Genomic DNA, 22,187 nt, shown 5'->3' with positions numbered 1-22,187 from the left:
CTCTTCCCTCATGGGCACTCTCTGGTACTTTGGAATTATCAGCCCCTGTGACAGGTTGCCAGTGGCTCTGGGAGGCCATGTAAGGCTCTTGGGCACAAATTATTCTGAGAAATTCTTGGGCTGCTCAAAGCCCTTCATAGATGCTGGTTACCCTCAGGTAATTAAAGAAAGTTATTCTACCACTCCCATATCATGCTGCGGGGCCCTGTGATGTTGTCTTAGGCTCACTTGCCTGAGCCTATCAGGCAACCATTCCTACTATGCATTCTTACTGCTTTTCTTATTTATTTATTTATTTATTTATTTATTTATTTATTTATTTATTTATTTATTATTTATGAGAGACACACAGAGAGGCAGAGACATAGGCAGAGGGAGAAGTAGGCTCCCCAGAGGGAATGTGATGTGGGACTTGATCCCAGGACCCCAGGATCACGACCCAAGCCAAAGGCAGATGCTCAACCACTGAGCCACCCAGATGCCCCTTCTTACTGCCTTTCTAGACTCCACTTATGAAAGTAAACCTTCTGCACTCAGACCACCATAAACCTTTTTTATCCTATACTCTAGGATCCATACAGAGGTGCAGAAGTAAGTGGTAGTCGTGGTAAGGGGACAGGGTATAGGGCACTTCCACCATTATCAGGTTCCTATATTTTTTACTTTGGGTTTTCCCCTTTCCTTTCTTTCTCTTTTCCGGGGAAACTGGAAGGGAGGGAGAAGCTCTATTCATCAAATCTACTGTATTGTCTATGCATATAAATTCTTTCTGTTTCCCTGCAGGGCCTAGAATTTTAAAATGCAAAAGTAAAGAAAAGGCTCCTTGTTTCCCTCTTCTGTGTCCTCTCACTAAAAACAAATAGCATAGAACCATTCTATCCGCTGTCTACTGGGGGGAGGGCTGCTCTTCATATTTTAAAAGGGCATAAACACATAAGCACATAAACAAGCTGTTTGAACATCCTTATACATATGTCTATTTGAACATGTGAGAAAATATCTATAAATTAAGTTAGAATTTGCATATTTTTAAGGCTCTTGGTGTGTATTGCCTGTTTTTTCCAACACAACTTTAGCCTCTTCAACTATGTATTTAATATATTTTTTCTTTTTTTTTAAGATTTTTATTTATTTCAGACAGAGAGAGAAAAAGCACGAGTAGGGAGGTGGGCAAATGGAGAGGCAGTAGACTTCCTGTCAAGCGGGGAGCCAAGCTCAGAGCTCGATCCCAGGACCCCAAGATCATGAGCCGAGCCAAAGCCAGATGCTTATTTGACTGAGCCACCCAGGTGCCCCTATACTTTCTCTTCTTATTGGGCTAGCTCATAATTCTAATGTGAATTTTGGTGGAACACAAAAATATTTTAATACACTTATAGCCCTATGGCTATTATCAAAAAATGAAAAAAATGGAAAATAACAAGTGTTAGTGAATATATGCAGAAACTGAAGCCCTTGTGAATCACTGGTGGGAATATAAAATGGTACAGCTGTTGTGGAAAAGTTTGGCACTTCCTCAGTAAGTTAAAGGTAACATTACCAAATTATCTGGCAATTCTACTCCTAGGTATATATCTAAAAGAATTGAAAACAGGGATTCAAACAGATGTTTGTATATTTACGTTCATAGCAGTGTCATTCACAATTGCCAAAAGTTGGAAACAACCCAAATGGCCATGCACAAATGAATGGAAAAACTAATGTATTTTATACATATAATGGAATATTATTCAGCCTTAAACACTAATAAAAGGGGGTAAAAGCAAAAACAAAAAAAACTGAAAGTGGTGTCTGGCTGGATCAGTCAATTGAACGTGTGATTATTAATCTCAGGATTGTAAATTTGAGTTCCACATTGAATGTAGAGATCCCTCAAAAGTAAAATCTTTAGGGGCACCTGGGTGACTCGGTTGAGCATCCAACGCTTGGTCTCAGCTCAGGTTTTGATCTTGGGGTTGTGAGTTCAAGCCCCACATTCAGCTCCACGCTAGGCAAGTAGCCTACTTTTAAAAAGGAAATAAGTAAATATGCTGCTTCTGGATGGCTCAGTCACTTGAGCGTCCAACTCTTGATTTTGACTCAGGTTATGGACTCAGGGTTGTTAAATCAAGCCCTGTGTAGGGCTTCACACTCAGCACAGAGTCTGCTTGTCCCTTTCCCTCCCTCTCTGCCCCTCTCCCTGCTCACTGACTCACGTGCTTGCACTCTCTCTAAAATAAACAAATTTTAAAAATATTTTCTAAAAAAGTAAATAAATAAAAATAAAAATAAAATCTTTTTAAGAAAATGAAATTCTGTTATGTTACAACATAGATAAGCCTTCAAAACATGCTAAATGAAATAAACTAGGCACAACAGGACAAAGGCAGGATTCCACTTATATTAGGTACTTAGAATAGGCAAACTCATAGAGACAGAAAGCAGATTACAGGCTACCAGGGGCTGGAAAGAGGGGGAAATGGGGAATCATTGTTTAATGGGTACAGAGTTTTTGGTGGAGCTGAGGAAGAAGTTTTGGAAATGAATGTGGTGATGACTGCGCAACATTGTTAACATACTTAATGTCAATGCTTAGTATATTTAAAAATAGCTAAAATAGAAAATTTAATGTTATGCATATTTTGCCACAATTTTTTTTTTTTAAAGGAACAATATATGAATGCTTGGGTGGCTTAGTCAATTAAACATCTGCCTTCAGCTCAGGTCATGATCCCAATGTTCTGGGATCAAGCCCCACATACTGCTTCCTGCTTCGTGAAGAGTTTGCTTCTCCCTCTCCTGCTCCTCCTCACCTTAGGCCCTCCCCTCATGCTCTCTTTCCCAAAAAAAAAAAAAAAAAATATATATATATATATATATATATATATATATATTTTTTTTTTTAAAGGAACAAGGATACCTGGGTGGTGGTTGGGCGTCTGTCTTTGGCTCAGGGTGTGATCCCAGAGTCCTGGGATTGAGTCCTGCATCGGGCTTCCTGCATGGGGCCTGCTTTTCCCTCTGCTTATGTCTCTGACACTCTCTCTCTCTGCCTCTCATGAATGAATGAATGAATGAATGAATGAATAAATAAATATTTAAAATAAATAAAAAATAAAAAAGAAACAAAATACTTTAAAGTATGTGTTTTTGAAAATTTGAGTGTAAAGGAAGTAAATATTTTGCAATGTAGCCAACTGTGTGGTTTTTCCCCAAGAGAGGTAGGAAGGCCTATTTATTAATCTAATTATTAAATGCTCATGTATGTCTGCACTAGGCTTGGTTTCTGAAATACACAATATTTACTATCCAGTCCTCAAGATCTTCATGCACCCGTTGAGGAAATAAGGCATCCACACATGATATAATTGACATGATATCATTATAAGAGATGTTACAGAGTAGATTATAATATGATCTCTTAGTTTTTTCTTTTCTCTGGAATATACATTCTTTATTTCAATATACTCTCTTGTCTTCAATGATCATAAACAACTATGAAGGTTTTTGTTCTCCCCCACACCTGAAACCTTTCCCAAGTCTGCCTGTCTATCTTATAGATATATCATAACTTAAAAAAATCTCAAACTAGGGGTGCCTGGGTAGCTCAGTCATTTAAGCATCTGGCTCTTGATTTTAACTCAGGTGGTGATCTCAGGATTCTCTCTTCCTCTCTCTCTGCAACCCCCCCCGTGCTCTCTCACAAACAAACAAAATCCAAACCTGGACCCAAATCTTTCAGTATGTTGTTTAACCTCAGTAAATGGGTTCACTATAGATTTTGTCATCTAAGTTAAGTATCTGTGTCTTTTGTGTATTTTATTATTTATTTTTAATATATTTTTAAAAGATTTTATTTCTTTTGGGGGGGTAGAATGCATGAGTGGAGGGAGGGGCAGAGGGAAGGGGACAAGCAGACTCCCCTCCCAGCAGGGAGCCTGATGTGGAGCTTGATCCCAGGACCCTGGGATCATGACCTGAGCCAAAGGCAGATATTTAACCAACTGAGCCACCCCAGTGCCCTTCATTTGTATATTTTAACTAAATTATTTGGTGAGTTGGACGTGGATGGGATCCACTCACGCAGGATAATGGTATTTCTCTCGGATTGGCTCAAGTTATTATTATATGACTACATCACTTTGTATATAGCTTACCTAATTCCTATTCCTATTTCATTGAAAAAGTCACAACTTTTCACGGTCACAATTAAAGAACTACAAGTTTGTTTCACATTTTTTCCTGTATTTTTTACATTCTAATAATTACTAAATTTCCCAGAAATCAGAGGTATAGTGTCGTGGCAAAACAAACCTACTTTTAATTGTCCAAGTAAATCTGTTCAAGTGTTCTTTTCCTATGAATTTCATTGCAACTAAAAATACTTTGAGAACTGACCTACATTGGAACTGTTATAGCATTACTACAACCCCAACCAACTCATTATTTCCTCTTTAGCACTCCCACAATGTCCTATGCAAACTATCACAGTATTTCTCACACTGTATTATTTTGTGTCTTTCCAAAAATGACCCGTAAGCCTTTATTATATACAATGGAATCAGCACAAATTTTCTACGGATGTGGGTAATAGTACAGAGGAATGAGAATTGGGCCGAAACTCCTATCTGCATTATTTCTCCAAGTGACAAGAATTTGTTGACAAACCCTCGCTCTGTTCTTTGGTGATAACAAGTTATAGGACTCAATCATTTTGCCTCTATCATGTGTTGTACCATAGATGTACCTCGACAATCTTACTTATGAGGTCCATGTGATTTTTTATATGTGGCTAATGGGTGTTGAATAAGCGGGTGTAGACTTGGAGGGCTCTGAAAGATTCTTCAAGTATTGGATAAAAATCATTGTCTCTATGCTGATACTCTATGGTTAGGCAATTCAGTCGTATAAGTAGTGTAGCAGAGCCATCGTCAGAGAGTTAAGACTGTCCAGTACAGGTTATGAATTTTATAATTTTCATGAATGCATTTATATCCTTAGCAATATGTAGCCCTGAAAGGGAAGAGGTTCAATATGCAGTCTAAAGTGATGGGTTCCTGGGAACTTTATAATAAACCATCCAACCTTAGTGATACATCAACAACCATTTTATTATGCTCCTGTGGGTCAGGAATTCAGATGGAGTAGAACAGGGATGCTTGTCTCAGCTCTGTGACTCTTGAGCCCTCAGCTGGGAACACTGGAGTGGCTGACAGTGGCTCAAATGTTATGGAGTTGGAATCATCTGGAAGTTTCTTCACCGAAATAACGGGTACCTGATGTGGTATGACTCAAAGGCTGTACTCAGTTGACTTACACATAGTGCTTACACATAGTCTTTCCATGTGGCTTGAGCTTTCTGAAAGCATGGTTGCCTCAGGCTAGTTCCTCTTCTTAACATGGTGCCTCGGGAATCCAAGAATGAGAATTCCAGAGAATAAAATGGACTCTGTATGGCCATTTCTGACCTAGCATCACTTCTGCTGGACTCTACTTGTGGGAGCAGACACAATCTAACCAGATTCAAAAGAAAGGTACTTATGGAGTACCTGGGTGGCTCACTCAGCTCCTTCGATGCTTAGTCCTTTGTACACAAGGCAGCTACTGGTCCTGACTCCTCCAACATTTAATTCTCAGGGGCCCTGTCTTTTCAGGTAATCTGTCTGCCCTATGTCAGGGCCTCCCAGACCATCACATACATTTTAATAACTTTCAATCTCAAAACAATGAAGATGGGATCAAGAGGTCCTTTTGTCCATAAAGACTCCTTTGTCTATATACATTTTTGGATGTTTAATTCTGCCTAACAGCACTAAGGTCCATATAGCAATCAATGTGTGTCCAACACAGCTTAATCTGCTTATAGGAACTGAGCCCAGTTCCTGATTCAGCCAAAATGTCCTAGAACATCTGCACTCAATTTCAGGGGATTCATGGATCCCTTGAGGTAGGGTTGCTGGATAAAACACAATGCCCAGTTAAATGTGATTTTCAGATAAACAATGAATATTTTTTTTTAGTGTAAGTATGTCCCTTGCGATATTTGCATGGAAAATTATACATGTTTGTGGAAAGAGGTTCAAACAGCCTCAAAAGATCTAAGAACTCCTGATGCAGAATTTGCTGAAGGAACTCATGTGCTTGAGAGACTTGAAACGGGTGTGTAAAACTACTGCATGCAACATACTTAGATTAAAAACTATTCATTATTTACCTGAAATTAAAATATAACTGGGCATTTGTTTTTGTTTTTACTTAGTAAGTCCGCAACCCTTAAGGCCAACCACATCTATCTTATTAGGTTCATGGATTACAGAGCTGGCCGGTATTGACTGAGAAAAGAATTAAGTGTATTTCTTGTATTTCTTTTTTTCTTTTTTTTTTTTTTTACCAAATTACTTAGCCATTTAACATAGAAATACCGGGTAAACTGGAAGAATCACTTCCAATTCCTTTAGCTCTTAATGTCAGGACATATTATTGTCTTTAGGTTTTACATTGTTACAGGGTGACTATCAGACGGTGTCATCAATTACAGACAGCAACTGTTAAATTCCTAGAACAGAAATATATTGCACAAAGTTCTTGAGGTGGCCAACTTGGAAAATTAAGTTACATAAATAGCAGATGTTCAGGGTGAATAAGGAAGGGAGCTGAAACAAGTACTCTCAATTATTCAATAGTCTCTTGAGACTGGGACTAGAACTATGAGAGAAAATTGAAACCTTCCATTTCTATCTTACTATTAAGCCCTGACACAGTCGGCAATTAACCCCTTTCTTCTCACCACTATTTGTAATTCCATAATCAGGCTAACCTTCCTGCCAAATTCTGCTACAGTTCTTTTTTTTTTTTTTAATTTATTTATTTATGATAGTCACACACAGAGAGAGAGAGAGAGAGAGAGAGAGAGGCAGAGACATAGGCAGAAGGAGAAGCAGGCTCCATGCACCGGGAGCCCGACGTGGGATTCGATCCCGGGTCTCCAGGATCGCGCCCTGGGCCAAAGGCAGGCGCCAAACCGCTGCGCCACCCAGGGATCCCTCTTCTACAGTTCTTTTTCTCATTTTTTGTTTGTAAATTTTCTTTGGAAAAAGTAAATATGGTAAAAAGTTCAAACAATGCAAATGGTTATACAATGACCCATGATAAGCCCTGGTTTCCCGGACCAGAGTTTCCTAACTTGGCTTAGGGACCAGTGTCTGAGGAAGGGTGTTTAGATCCCTTCTGAATTCCCTGAATGCGTAATTTTCATTGTACTGATAATGTGCATTTTTCTGAGGAAAGGATTCAAACTTTTACCTGAACCTCGAAAAGGTCCATGCCTAAGAACCCTCCAGGCGGAATCTGCTGAAGGGACGGAGGCGCCCGCGTAATTCGGCACGGGAGAGAGTTCCTCATCCCAGGGCAACCCGCCCACCCTCATCCACCACCTCGGGCCCCCTCGGAAAATACGTCCTCGGCGGGAAGCATCACGACTCTTTTCTTCCCAAGTTTTCCGCCTGCCGCATTCCTACCCTCCGGCGCGTCAGCGTGCGCTGACGTCATGACGCCGCACACGCAGCCCCGCCCCTGCAGAGCTCCGCGCTGGGACGGAACTCGGGTTTCTCTCAAACCCGGAATGTGACGCCTGGGCTTGGCTCTCTCTGGCTGCGTGCCCCGCTGTTTACCCGGGCCTGCGTGCGCCGCGGCTACCCTACAGCTCGCCCGGGAGGAGCCAGGACGGCCGTGCGCTTCTGCCCTGTGCCCGCGTGGCTGCCGCCGCCCGTCCGAATCCTCCGGGGCCGCAGACGAGTTCGCTACGGAGGGAGGCGGGGGCCTTCGGGAGGAGGAGGCGGAGGAGGCGGAGGAGGAGGGAAGGAAGATGGCGGCCGTGGAACTAGAGTGGATCCCAGAGACTCTGTATAACACCGCCATCTCCGCTGTCGTGGACAACTACATCCGCTCCCGCCGAGACATCCGCTCCTTGCCCGAGAACATCCAGTTCGATGTTTACTACAAGGTACGGGCCGTGGGTCTGCTCTGCTCCCCTGCCGCAACCCCTGGGGCCGCACCCCCTTCCACGTCTGCGAACCCCCGCAGTTAACCCCTCACCCCTCGTAGCAGGATCGCCTCCCGAGGCATCTGGTGCGGTCTCGGCGTTGCCAGTGTAGGAAGACCCTGTCTCCGTATCCTCTCTCAAGCTCTTGGGCCTTGATCGCTGCTGTCTCTTCCTAATGAGTCTCCTCGTTTTTCGGTGTTCCCTCCTACCCTGTGCCCCCTCATCTTGGGCAGGCCTTTTGCGTGCACTTCCTCTGTTGTCCCACTGTCCCACTCAGTCCTTCACTTCTAGCCTGTGTCTTCACAGGCTGCCCTTAACCCAGATTAAATGTCAGCATCAGCTGAACTTTTTGCCCTGCTCTTAAACCCCCTTCCTACTTTCTCCTTTTGTCGCCCCTTTTCCCAAGTCATTTTTTCTGCTTTGTGTACTTCGTTTCTCCTTTTTCATCCTAATCGAGAGGGAGTTGAGGATTTACTGGGAATAAATAGTTGTATGGTTTTTTTTTTCGTATATTCTTTAAAGCTTTGGTTTTTGTTTATGCCTGGGAATTTTGTTAATATGTGAGTGGTGATACACTATTGGAAAGGAAAAGGAAAAAAAATCTTTCCTGAAAGAAAAAAATACTTAAGAATTTATGTTCGTGTGTTTGAAAGTTGCAATCTTGCAGCATTCCTAAATAGCTCCCCCTCAGAAATCTGAACAAAAAGTCTCCCAAGTCACTCTCCAAGGAGTTTCAAGGGTAAGTGTCTTAGACGTGGACAATTTTTGCAGTGTTTAGGGAGGGAGGAGAACTTTATGGACTCGGAGCCTCCCTTTCCTCCTCCCTCCCGCGTTTGAATGTGCACAGTGGACTTATTATTCGGTCCTCATTGCCTTGAATCGGCGTGGATAACTCGTACTCTCTCCAGTAGCTACCCGTGCAAAATGTGACCAGAAGTGGAGTCGGATTTATTTTTTAGATTTTAAATGCTTCCTCTTGATTAGTAATTTGGCTAGAACACAGTGTAAACTGATATTTAACAGATGTGTATGTTCTTATGTATGTATGGTTGTTTTATGGCAGTTGTTTAATTGGGAAGCTCGCCCACTTTCTCCACCCCAGAATATTTTTTCAGAAAGCAGCTGACTTGCTGCATTCTACTAAATCCAGCCTCATTACACCAGTTCTAATAATTCAAATGATTTTTTTACTCCATAAATATTTGGAGAAGATTTGTTTGGTAATTCATTTTATTATTTGGCCCTGGTGTAGAGAAAATCTCCCTTCATCTCAAATGTCTTTGATACATTGATTTACTTTTGTATATATCTAAGGAAATTTTGTGTATTTAAGATTCATTCCTAAGGTAGGGTTTGTTTAAATTTGGCTTTCTCAGGGGAAACTACAGCTTTGTGTGTAGGCTTACTCTGTCCATTTTATTAAATCTTATGTAATCTTTTACACTCTAAGAAGAAATAATTGGAAATTCAAGCAAAGTACGATTACTGCTTGAATTCTCTCAAAATATTCTTGACGGGTCATCTTCTAGTAACTTTTGCTTCTAATTGAAGCTTTTCATTTGAAGATTATTACTAGTATGAAAAGATGGTGCTTTTGCCACGTTTTCTGTTTCATGTAGTTGCAAAGTTTTAATATTGTTTCTTTTTGGTGCACTTCTAAATAATTGTATGTTTGATGAGAGTGTGGCATTGTGTTAAAGTGAAGGAAGGCATTTAAAATGTGCCTGGAACTATGCTAAGTGCTTTTACACATGTTGTCTTGTTTAATCCTCACAAACTATAGAGTAAGGCATAACCCTGTGTTAAAGGTGAGAAAGTAAGTAACTTAGACAAGGGCTAATACTTAGTATTGAGTTCCTGTGTTCCTTGCTTTCTTGATTGTGAAGATTTTGCATTTTGAGATAATTGATGAAAGACATTTATAGAACTAATTACTTGACTTACTAATCTTTGTTTGCTCTAAAACACGGTATCACTACATAAATATGGTACTTTTTAAGCATTTTTTTTTCTTTTTAAGCATTTTAATGCATATGAGTATGAAGTACTCATCCCCTGCTCCAATTTGTGAACATTTTAAGAGGCTGTTTACAGTTTAATTTTATCTAACTTAGAACCAAGGAGAAATTTATAATCAGATTCCTTCAGCAGTCCCAACTTCCACCAATAGGCACTGTCACAGATAAAGTTGTAATATTTGTGGAACCAAAAAATACCCCATTCCTCTTGATGGTTGTAGTCCAGTGTCAGTGTGTTAATTTTTTGAGAATAGCTTCAGGTAAAGGCACAGCTTTAGGAGATGGGGTTATGGAATGAATGGGAGGTGAAGTAGGCATTCTGACTGCTCTCTGAGGAAGGGAAGGGAGAGAGGTGTTGATATGTAGAAAGGGTAAAATAAAACGTAAAAGGAATTTTTTTTTTAAAGAATGGAAGACACTAGGGTATATTTATTGGCTGAATGGCAGAAACCAAAATGGAATGACAGTTTAATTGTACAAGTGAGATGGGAAATGAATTATGGAGTAGAGCCCCTAAGCAGGAGAATTAATAAATGAGTGTTGCTTCTTCCTTCATTGTGCATAAATTAAGGTATTGGTCTTAAACTGATCTTGGGGAAAGAATACTTATTTTTCTAAGATCAGATGGAAAGAGTTAGGTACATAAAGTATCAGCATAGTTAAGTTTGCAAAGAATAGTTGTCATGAATGGTAAGATCATTTGCTGAAAATAAGGGATAGGAGTGGTGGCTTCTAAGTATGTAGGAAGACTAAAGTTGGAAATGGCTGTTGATGTATATGGGAAGGGAAGTTCACTAAAAATGTGTTTTAAAAAATGACAGGTGGGGAGCACCTGAGTGGCTCAATGAGTTAAGCATCCTACTCTTGATTTTGACTCAGGTCAGGATCTCAGGATGGTGAGAACCAGCCTGGCATTGCATTGGGCTCTGGTCAGCAGGGAGTAGGGTTGGGATTCACTTTCCATCTCCCCCTAGCCCCCACCGTGCACGTGCGTGCCCTCTCCCTCTCTTTCTCTCTCTCAAATTTTTTTTTTTTAATGACAGGTGGAAAAAATGAAATTAAATTTTTTTAAATGACAGGTGAGGGGGCATCTGCCTTCGGCTCAGATCATAGTCCCAGGGTCCTGGGACTGAGCCATGCATTTGGCTCCATGCTAAGCAGGGGAGTCTGTCCCTCTCCCTCTGCCCCTACACCTGGTTGTGCACGCGTACATTCTCTCTTTCTCTCAAATAAAATCTTTAAAAAAAAAATGACAGGTGGTTCAATAAAAATTTGTATGTTACAAAATAATATCTTTGAATTTGAATAGCTTTTAACCAAGAGCGCTCATTTAGGTATAGAAATGGAAAGATAAATAGAAGGAATTGTAAAATTGTACACCAAGTGAAAGCAAATAGAGTGAAGGGCTGGGTATTTTATTTTATTTAAAAAAAAATTTTTTTTTATTTATTCATGAGAGACACAGAGAGAGAGATGCAGAGGGAGAAGCAGGCTCCATGCAAGGAGCCCGACATGGGACTCGATACCAGGTCTCCAAATTCACATCCTGGACTGAAGGCGGCGCTAAACCGCTGAGCCACCGGGGCTGCCCAGGGCTGGGTATTTTAAAGACTGAAGTTTATGATCTTTTAAACTGCTGAGCAATCTTTTTTGTGTCCTAGTCTGGTTACAAAATTGTCCATAGAGTTAAATTTTGGTCAGGTGAAGTGTTTCAGTAATGTGTTCTATTTATTATTTTCAGTCTTAACCTTAATGATTTTGACTTTTATTATTATTGTAAGTCTTAGGCTGAAAACCATACAAATGCATTAATGTCTGACTTTAGAATTTTTTTCTTTTTCTACATGTATTTCTGTTGTATAGCTATATAATGTGTCAACTAATATTCTGATAATTTTTAATTGGCTGGTAACAAATTGAAAAAAAATTGCAACATTTGACAGCAAAAGAGTTAACAATCTTTTCATATAAAGAGCTCTTGGGATTAATAAATTGAGAACTAAAACTGTGGGGGAGGGGCATAATGGACCATAAATAGCCCACCATACTGTGTATCTCTGGATGGTAAGGTAATATGTTATAAATAATGTCAGATCATCTCAGTTTAAGCTGTGAATTTATTTGATATATGAATCAAGCGCTCAACTTTATTGGTATAGGAAAGTGATTAAATATGAAGTTCATCTGGAGGAACTGATTATATGAAGAGTCAAAGACATTTTGAAGATGCACAATACTTAGGAGATATGTGCATTATAAAATAGTCAAGTATGTTAAAAAGTTACATATTTTATTTTATTTATTTTATTTATTTTTATTTTTATTTTTTTTTAGAAAGTTACATATTTTAAAACAGTATAGCATTGGCATAAGAACAGTAGAGAGAGGAGCACCTGGGTGGCTTAGTGGTTGAGTGTCTGCCTTTGGCTCAAGTTGTGATCCTGGAGTCCTGGGATCAAGTTCCGTCCCCATCAGGCTCCCCAGAGGGAGCCTGCTTCACCCTCTGCGTGTCTCTGCCTCTGTCTCGATGTCTCTCATGAATAAATAAATAAAATCTTAAAAAAAAGAGATAAATTACAGAACATGGTAAACAGTCTAGATAGAAATCAAAACAGGGATCCCTGGGTGGCGCAGCGGTTTGGCGCCTGCCTTTGGCCCAGGGCGCGATCCTGGAGACCCGGGATCGAATCCCACATCGGGCTCCCAGTGCATGGAGCCTGCTTCTCCCTCTGTCTGTGTCTCTGCGCCTCTCTCTCTCTCTGTGTGACTATCATAAATAAATAAAAATTAAAAAAAAAGAAATCAAAACATTTAAGAATTTGTTAAATGATAAAGTTATGATGGGCACCTGAGTGGCTTAGTTGGTTAAGTGTCTGCCTTCGGCTCAGGTCATGATCACAGGGTTCTTCAATTGAACCTCACATTGGGCTCCCTGCTCAGCGAGGAGCTTGCTTTTCCCTCTGCCTGCTATTCCCCCTGCTTGTGTACCTGCTCTCTCTCTCTCTTTCTCTCAAATGATTAAATAAAATCTTCTAAAAAAATGAGAAAGTTATGAGACAATGCTATATTTTAAATGGGGGACATATCTAAAAATACCTTGGGCAACTGGCTCTTTGGGGGAAAAGTTAGACCTTTACGTCTTATCATATATTAAAATGACTTCCAGGTGAATTGAAGATTTAAATATGGAAGGGGTGACTGGGTGGCACAGTCTGTTAAGCGATCAACTTTTATTTTTGGCTCAGGCCATGATCTTAAGATTGTGGGATCGGCCCTGCACTGGGCTCTGTGCTCAGCACAGAGTCTCATTAAGATTCTCTCCCTTTCCTCTGCTTCTCTCCCCATTTGCGTGCGCGCGCGCGCACTCTCTCTCTCCCTCTCTCTCTAAAATAAATGAATAAATCTTTAAAAACAGAGATTTAAATACGGCAAATGAAATCATAAAAGTATCAGAATAGGAGTGCCTGGGTGGCTTAATTAGTTAAGCATCTGATTCTTGATTTTGGTTCAGGTCATGATCTCAGGGTTGTGAGATGGAGCTCTGTGTGGAGTTCCAGGTGCAGTGCATAGCTGCCTGTCTCCCTCTGCTCCTCCCCCTGCGCACCCGTCTCTCTCACATAAATAAAATCTTAAAAAAAAAAAGTATCAATTATTGGGTCAGTATGTTGTAGTGGGAAATGACTGAAATTTCTTCTTTAAAGAGATTATTTAAAAATTAATCGGGCTCCCGGTGCATGGAGCCTGCTTCTCCCTCTGCCTGTGTCTCTGCCTCTCTCTCTGTGACTATCATAAATAAATAAAAATTAAAAAAAAAAGGGGGGGGGGATCCCTGGGTGGCGCAGCGGTTTGGCGCCTGCCTTTGGCCCAGGGCGCGATCCTGGAGACCCGGGATCGAGTCCCGCATCGGGCTCCCGGTGCATGGAGCCTGCTTCTCCCCCTGCCTGTGTCTCTGCCTCTCTCTCTCTCTGTGACTATCATAAATAAATAAAAATTAAAAATTAAATAAGATTATTAAGGGCACCTGGCTGACTCAGTTAAGCATCTACCTTGGCTAAGGTAATGATCCTGGACTCCTGGGATCAGTCCTGCATCAGATTCCTGGCTCAGAGAGGGGGAGTCTGCCCCTCTCTCTGCTCGTGTTCACTCTCACTAAAATAGATGAATAAAATATTTTTATTTTATTATTTTTTAAAGATTTTATTTATTTATTCATAGAGACACAGAGAGAGAGAGGGGGGGAGAGAGAGAGAGAGAGACAGACAGACAGAGACAGACAGGCAGAGGGAGAAACAGGCTCCATGCAGGGAGCCTGACGTGGGACTCGATCCCGGGTCTTCAGGATCACACCCCAGGCTGCAGGTGGCGCTAAACTGCTGCGCCATGGGGGCTGCCCGACTAAAATCTTTTTTAAAAAATTAAGGTACTTTGCAAATTTAAAAAATGTCAAACAAGTAATGTAAAAGGTGAAGTCCTCTGTTACTCCTCTGTTACAGTAGCCAAGGTTCTAATGCCATCTTGGCATGGGTAAGGCTTTTCTAAGTATAAGACCAGAGCCTAGAAGGAAAGAAGGAAAAAAAAATGATACTTGTAAATACATTAAAAAAATAGGGAAAAAATTGTAGGCATTTCTTTAAAGACTATGGAAATGACAATATTTGACAGATAACAGGTGTATTTTCTAATACTGAAAGATCTAATACTAACCAGTATGTAAAGGATAATCAGCTCATTTCCAGAAGGCCTGAACAGACAGCTCGTAGAAGAGGGAGATATGAATGGCTAATAAACATCAAAAGATGCTCAACTGAAATGCAGAATCAAGTCAAGATAATCATGAGGAAGAAGAAAGAAAATCTGGAGAACTCACACTACCAAATATCAAGCCATGGCAATTAAGATAATATGGTATTGGCACATGAATGGACAGATAGACCAGTGGAACAAAACATTCCAGAAACAGACTGATACATATACTATCATCTGACTTATGATAAAAGTGACACAGTGGTACAATAGGGAAAGGAAAGTCAGATTAATGGTATTGGTCAATTAGGTATTCATATGGGGGGGGGGAAGTATACAACCTTACCTTACACTGTACGCGGTAATTATTTTTGGATGGTTTGTTGACCTAAATGCGAAAAACGGTTTTTTAGGAAAACAATTTTCACTATGTCAGCAAAGATTTATTTAATAGTATACAAAATGGCCTAAATATGAAGATAACTTGATAAATCAGACTATGTTAAGATCAAGAACATCTGTTCATGAAAAGATACCATTAAAAACAAAAAAAGATACCATTAAAAGTGTGAAAAGCCAAGCATGGAGTGGGAGAAGTGGGAAAAGATACTTGTAGGACATACGTGTAATCAGGGGCTCATCCTGCATCTAAAGAACTAATATTAAAGAAATGAAAAATGACCTTTTTTTTTTTTTTTTTTAATAGTGAAAGAACTTTACTAGGCATCTAAAAAGAGGATATTCAAAGAATCAAACATTTGGAAAGGGACTCAACCTTATTTTGTCTTCAGGGAAGTTGCTGTCTTACTGTTCATTTCTCAGAACGATTAAGTGAAAACAAAAATGTTAGTAAGGACACGGAGCAATCAGAACTCATACATTGTTAGTGGGAGTCTAAATTGATGTACTATTTTGGAAAACTAGCATTTTCTACTAAGACTGAACATATACCCTGTAACACAGTAATCCCACTTCAAGAAATGTAAACTTAAGAACATTCAAAATGGGGGCACCTGGGTGGCTCAGTCGGGTAAGCTTCCAACTTGATTTTGGCTCAGGTCATGATATCAGGGTCCTGGGATCAAGCCCTCTGTTGGGCTCTGTGCTCAGCATGAAGTCTACTTGCCCGTCCCCCCGCCTCCCTTTTTCTCTCTCAAATAAATCTTTTTAGAAAGTTCAAAATGAAAAAAGAAGAGACTTTTAAATATAGAAAAGACTGGGAGCACCAGTGTGGCTCAGTTGGGTTAAATGTCACAGCTCTTGATTTCAACTCAGATCATAATCTCCGGGTTGTGAGATCAAGCCCCACATTGGGCTCTGCACTGAGGGGGAAATCTGAAGTTTCTCACCCTCTGTCCCCTGCCAACCATGCATACTCTCTCAAATAAATAAATCATTAAAAAAAAATTGATGGTTACCAGAGGGGAGATAGGTGTTAGGGGTTGGTTAAAATAGGTGAAGGAAATCAAGAGTACACCTTGTGATGAGCACTGAGTAATGTATAGAAATGTTGAATCACTGTATTGTACACCTGAAACTAATATTTGTAAACTAAACTGGAATTAAAATTTTAAAAATTGGGATGCCTGGGTGGCTCAGTGGTTGGGCGCCTGCCTTTGGCTCAGGTCGTGATCCCCGGATCCGGGATTGAGTCTCGCATCGGGCTCCCTGCAGGGAGCCTGCTTCTCCCTCTGCCTATGTCTCTGCCTCTCCTCTCAATCTGTGTCTCTCATGAATAAATAAATAAATCTTTAAAAAAATTTTTTTTAAATTCACACACAAAGAATGTTCATAGCAACACTATTCATAAAAACCAGAAAGTTTGTAAACTATCTAAATACCTATCAATAGAATTAATAAATAGTGGAATAAATAAATAAATGTAGTAGAATATTATGCATTGAAAATGAATGGATGCACCTGGCTGCTCAGTTGGTAGAGCATATGACTATTGATCTCAGGGTAGTGAGTTCAAGCCTCATGTTGGGTGTAGAGCTTGCTTAAGAAAGAAAAAAAGAAAATGAGTGAACTGCAACTGTTTGACACAAGATGAATGAATCTCACAGGTGGATATTGAGTATAAAAAGCCAGTGACAGGGACGCCTGGGTGGCTCGGTGGTTTGGTGCATGCCTTTGGCCCAGGGTGTGATCCTGGGGTACCAGGATCGAGTCCCACATCGGGCTCCCTGCATGGAGCCTGCTTCTCCCTCCGCCTGTGTCTCTGCTTCTCTCTCTCTCTCTGTGTATTTCATGAATAAATAAATAAAATCTTAAAAAAAAAAAAAAAAAGCCAGTGACAGAGATAGACACCAGAGGCTCTCATACTTTCTCCTTCACAGCAGTTGGTTCATGGCACTGTTAGGCCAAAAGAAATATCTATTTATTAAGTAGTAGATACAAACAATCTAATAATACTTTTGTCATAACAAGAGCCATTAAGAAAGATGCACAGAGGGATCCCTGGGTGGCGCAGCGGTTTGGCGCCTGCCTTTGGCCCAGGGCGCGATCCTGGAGACCCGGGATCGAATCCCACGTCGGGCTCCCGGTGCATGGAGCCTGCTTCTCCCTCTGCCTGTGTCTCTGCCTCTCTCTCTCTCACTGTGTGCCTATCATAAATAAATAAAAAAATATTTAAAAAAAAAAAAAAAAAAGATGCACAGAAATTAAAAGAAAAAATAGTATTTTTACTTTACTATTAAACACAATTATTTATTAATGAGATGTGTATGTTCAGCACTATACAACTTCTCAAATCTTGGAATCAAATTGGATACCCACCACCCTCATTTTCTGTTCCACGTTGAATTTTTTTTTTTTTTTTTTACAGATTTTACTTATTTGAGAGAGCAAGTATTGGGGGGGGGGTGCAGCCAGAGGGATAAGCAGAGTCTCCACTGAGTGTAGAGCCTGACATGGGGCTCCATCCCAGGACCCTGAGATCATGACCTGAGCACTGAAGTCAGACACTTAACTGACTGAGCCACCCAGGTTATCCTGTTCATTGTTGACTTTTATACATTACTTATTATAGCAAACATTGAAAGTGCAACTTATTAACAAAGATCACTGAAAAGAATATAGCGATCTAGTAGTTGGTATGGTGTAATACAGTTGAATATCATTTCTCTCAAATTTATGTATTTATTTTTCTCCCCTCCCCTATTTCTCTCAAATTTAAAGTACCTTGCAGGGCACCTGAATGGCTCGGTGATTGAGTGTCTGCCTTTGGCTCAGGTTGTGATCCCAGGATCGAGTCCCACATCAGGCTCCCTGTAAGGCGCCTGCTTCTCCCTTTGCCTCTGTCTGCCTCTTTCTGTCTCTCTCATGATAAGTAAATACAATCTTTTTAAAATAAATAAAGTACTTTGCAGTGCTTCACGCACCCTAGGTCCAGTTTGGAAACTGTGAGTATATTGTGCATGATTCCATCTATATAATGTACAAAAACATGGGTCATCTGGGTGGCTGAGCCAGTTAAGTGTCTGACTCCTGATTTTGGCTCAGGTCATCATCTTGGGATCAAGCCTGCATCAGGCTCTGTCCTCAGTGGGGAGTCTGCTTGAGGTTGATTCTCTCCATCTCCCTCTACGTTCTGCCCCTTCCCCCCATGCATGTGCACACTCTCTCAAATAAATCTTTTTTTTTTTTTAAATGTACAAAAGCAAGCAAAATGTTAAAAAAATTTGGAAGTCAGGAGAAGTTACCCTCGGAGGATAGTGATTACACAGGGGCACAAAGGGAGGTGTCTGATATTCTAATATTCTGTTTCCAATCTGGATGTTGGCTATGTGTGTTCCCTTTGTGAAAATTGTTGACGTTTTAAATATGAGTTGTGGGGCAGCCTGGGTGGATCAGCGGTTTAGTGCTGCCTTCGGCCCGGGCCGTGATCCTGGGGATCTGGGATCGAGTCCCATGTCGGGCTCCCTGCATGGAGCCTGTTTCTCCCTCTGCCTGTGTCTCTGCCTCTCTTTCTCTGTCTCTCATGAATAAATAAATCTTAAAAAAAAAAAAAAGTAAATGAGTTGTATGCTTTATGTTATACCTCAATAAAAAGGTTTTAAAAAAATAACCTCTATCTTCACTTATTGTCAAGGTTTAAAGATTGAAATCACTCATACCCTTTAACCACAATACCACTTAAAGATTTTTTTTTTTCCCTATAGGAATGCTTGTTGAATGTAGAGAAAGTTCTGTTCAGGGATATTCACTACCATATTGTTTATGATGGCAAAAATTGGTTACAAACTATATGCTAATCAAACAAGAGTGGAATATCATAATGTAGTGATAAAGAATGAGGATGCTTTATGTACTGGGGTAGAGATGCCAGAGCACATCAAGTTGGGAGAACAAGAAGCTTATCACAAAGTAGTATGAATAACACATCCTCTTTGTGTTTTAAGTAGGGGAATATATGTGTTTCTTTTTCTTTTCTTTCTTTCTTTTTTTAAGTAGACTCTATGCCCAATGCAGAGCTTGAACTCATGACCCTGAGATCCAGACCTGAGATCAAGAGTCAGACACTCCACCAACTGAGCCACCCAGCACCTTTATATGTGTATGTTTCTATGTTCATTGAAAAAAAAAATCTAGGGACACATGGATGGCTCAGTGGTTGAGAGTCTGTGCAGCTTTGTTCAGGTCATGATCCTAGGGTCCTGGAATTGAGTCCTGCATCAGGCTCCCCATAGGGAGCCTGCTTCTCTCTCAGCCTGTGTCTCTGCCTCTCTCTGTTTCATGTGAATAAAAAAATAAAATCTTTAAAAAAAAAAATCTAGAGGAACACAAAATTTTAGTGGTAATTATTCAAAGGGTAGGATTGCAGTTGCTTTATACTTTGTGCATATATCCTTTCTGTTTTAATACTTGGATTTTTATAATCATGTATTATTTTGATACATGAAAGAAGTAAAATTGAATTTTTAAGATAAGATACCTGGACACAAAATTGTGCTAAGAGGAGAATAGTCTAAAAATTGATATTCTCTGGGATGCCTGGGTGGCTCAGCAGTTGAGCGGGGTCCCTGGATCAAGTTTCACCATCAGGCTCCCTGCTGGGGCTTGCTTCTACCTCTGCCTATGTCTCTGTTCTCGCTCTCTTGAGTCTCATGAATAAATAAAATCTTTAAAAAAAAAAACCCTAAAATTGATATTCTCAAAAATTTGTCAGTGTGAGTGAGAAATCCATGTGATTTAATTTAAAAATATTCAGCTAATTAAATAGTTGATTCAGTAGCTAGATGAATCAAGAAACATGTAAGATCTCATTCCCATAATTAATAAAAAAGGAAACCAGATACAATAAAAAGAGGGAAAATAGCTTTTTAAAAATTTTTTAAGGGCAGCCCGGGTGGCTCAGTGGTTTTGCGCCTGCCTTCAGCCCAGGGCGTGATCCTGGAGACCTGGGATCAAGTCCCATGTCTGGCTCCCTGTAGGGAGCCTGCTTCTCCCTCTGCCTCTGTCTCTGCCTCTCTCTGTGTCTCTCATGGATAAATAAATAAAATCTTTAAAATAAAATAAAAATAAAAAATAAAAAATAATTTTAAAAATTTATTTTAGAGATAGCTCAAGCACACAGCAGGGAAAGGGGCAGAGGGAAAGAGAATATCTCAAGCAGACTCCCCATGGAACACGGGGGCGGGGGGTGCGGTGCAGGGCTCAACCTCACAACCCTGAGGTCAGAACCTGAGCCAAAATCAAAAGTAGGCTTCTCAACTGATTGAGCCACCCAGGCTCCCTGGAAAGTAGCTTTTTAGATGGCTTCTTTAGAAGAGCTTATATAATTCTGTGCTAATCTGTCTGAAAGTGTTACTGAAATTATGTTTCTAGAAAAATACAGACAACCAAATGAGAAGTTAATAGACTAAAAACCATGAAAGAAATTGAGAAATTATACATCTTCCTTTGTTCATCTGCCTTCTCCCTCAGCAAACAAGAACTCCTACCAACTTCAGGCACTTCCTTGAGTATATATTCAGAGAAGAGTTGATGCTACTGATACTTAATTTCTTCCAAACCAACATAATTCTTTCCAATTGAAAAAAAAAAAAAAAGAAAAGAGGTCAGGACGCCTGGGTGGTTCAGCAGTTGGGTGTCTGCCTTTGGCTCGGGGTGTGATCCCAGACTCCCGGGATTGAGTCCCACATTGGGCTCCCTGTATGGAGCCTGCTTCTCCCTCTGCCTATGTCTCTGCCTCTCTTTCTGTGTCTCTCGTGAATAAATAAATAATTTTTTTTTAAAAAAAAGGTCAATATAACACTGATACCTAAACCTAAAATAGGAACAAAAAAGAAAATTTCTAGAAAACCTCACTTGTGAATCGTGAGGCAGAAATTCTATATAAAATAACAGATGCAAATCAGCATATCTTAATTCACCATATTAATAGGACAGGAAAATTATCATCATAATATAAAAACCTAACATCTCTTCCTTTAAACTTTTAATAAGAAATGTAGATTGACAATATAAGCATATACCTAAGCAAAAGGTAATATATGTAAACAAGAATACTTAGTGGTGAAACATTTCAAGCATTCTAATTAAAATCAGGACTACAATAAGATATTTTCTATTGTCCGTATCCTTATTTTGTTGTTTCTTTTGCCACTGAAGCCAGACTGATTTTTTTCTTTTGTTTTAAAGTTTAAGTAATCTCTATACCCACCCAGTGTGGGGCTCAAACTTGCTACCTTGAGATCAAGAGTTGAATGCTCTACCAAGTGAGCCAGCCAAGTGCCCCCAGACTGATTTTTTTCTTTTCTTAACAAATATAGTTGTCATTAGAGTCTTTTTTTTAGATTTTTTTTTAAGTAAAGACGTTTACACTTATATCTGGAGCTGTATGCTGAATATTCAACATTCCTGAAGTGCTGATTAGTGCAATTAGTCTAAAGAAATTAAAAAAAAAAGAAAAAATAGCCAGCAAAATCAACTGAAAACCTAGAGCCATAAGAGACTTCAGGGGCACCTGAGTGGCTCAGGTAAGTGTCTAACTCTTGATTTTTGGCTCAGATCAAGATTTCAGGATTGTGAGATGGGCCTACGCTGGGCTCCAGCCTTTAAAGAAAAAAAATTCAGTAAGAGGGATGATTACACATTTGTGATTAAAAATCCTATAATTTGGGCCGTTCGGGTGGCTCAGCAGTTTAGCGCCACCTTCAGCCCAGGGTGTGATCCTGGAAACCCAGGATCGAGTCCCACGTCAGGCTCCCTGCATGGAGCCTGCTTCTCCCTCTGCCTCTGTCTCTGCCTTTCTCTCTCTCTTTGTGTCTCTCTCTCATAAATAAATAAAATCTTTAAAGAAAAATTCTATATTTTTTATATGCAGTGTAGGAAAGAGTATACTCAAAATAACAACAGAAAAAATGCTGTGGAGTAAATCCAAGAGGAAGTATACAGAAATC

The 22,187-nt window shown here is 40.0% G+C and overlaps 1 protein-coding gene and 1 long non-coding RNA gene across 3 annotated transcripts in view; one reads left to right on the top strand and one right to left on the bottom strand.

The window, feature by feature from the left end:
- Positions 1–7,624, bottom strand: part of LOC140606360 (uncharacterized) — a 45,476-nt gene extending 37,852 nt beyond the window's left edge. The window contains exon 1 of one of the 2 annotated variants that reach the window (XR_012008693.1): positions 7,282–7,624. This is a non-coding gene — a long non-coding RNA (uncharacterized lncRNA). The remainder of the gene's footprint in view (positions 1–7,281) is intronic. The other variant, XR_012008692.1, reaches the window with a different exon arrangement.
- APPBP2 (amyloid beta precursor protein binding protein 2) overlaps positions 7,531–22,187 on the top strand; it is a 70,191-nt gene continuing 55,534 nt past the window's right edge. The window contains exon 1 of the mRNA XM_072779635.1: positions 7,531–7,981. Coding sequence (XP_072635736.1) covers positions 7,844–7,981 — 138 coding nt within the window. The 5' untranslated portion in view covers positions 7,531–7,843. The remainder of the gene's footprint in view (positions 7,982–22,187) is intronic.

The sequence above is a fragment of the Canis lupus genome, chromosome 16 (assembly GCF_048164855.1).
Source record: "Canis lupus baileyi chromosome 16, mCanLup2.hap1, whole genome shotgun sequence".
NCBI lineage: Eukaryota > Metazoa > Chordata > Mammalia > Carnivora > Canidae > Canis > Canis lupus.
This window is presented reverse-complemented; position numbering and strand designations above follow the sequence as displayed.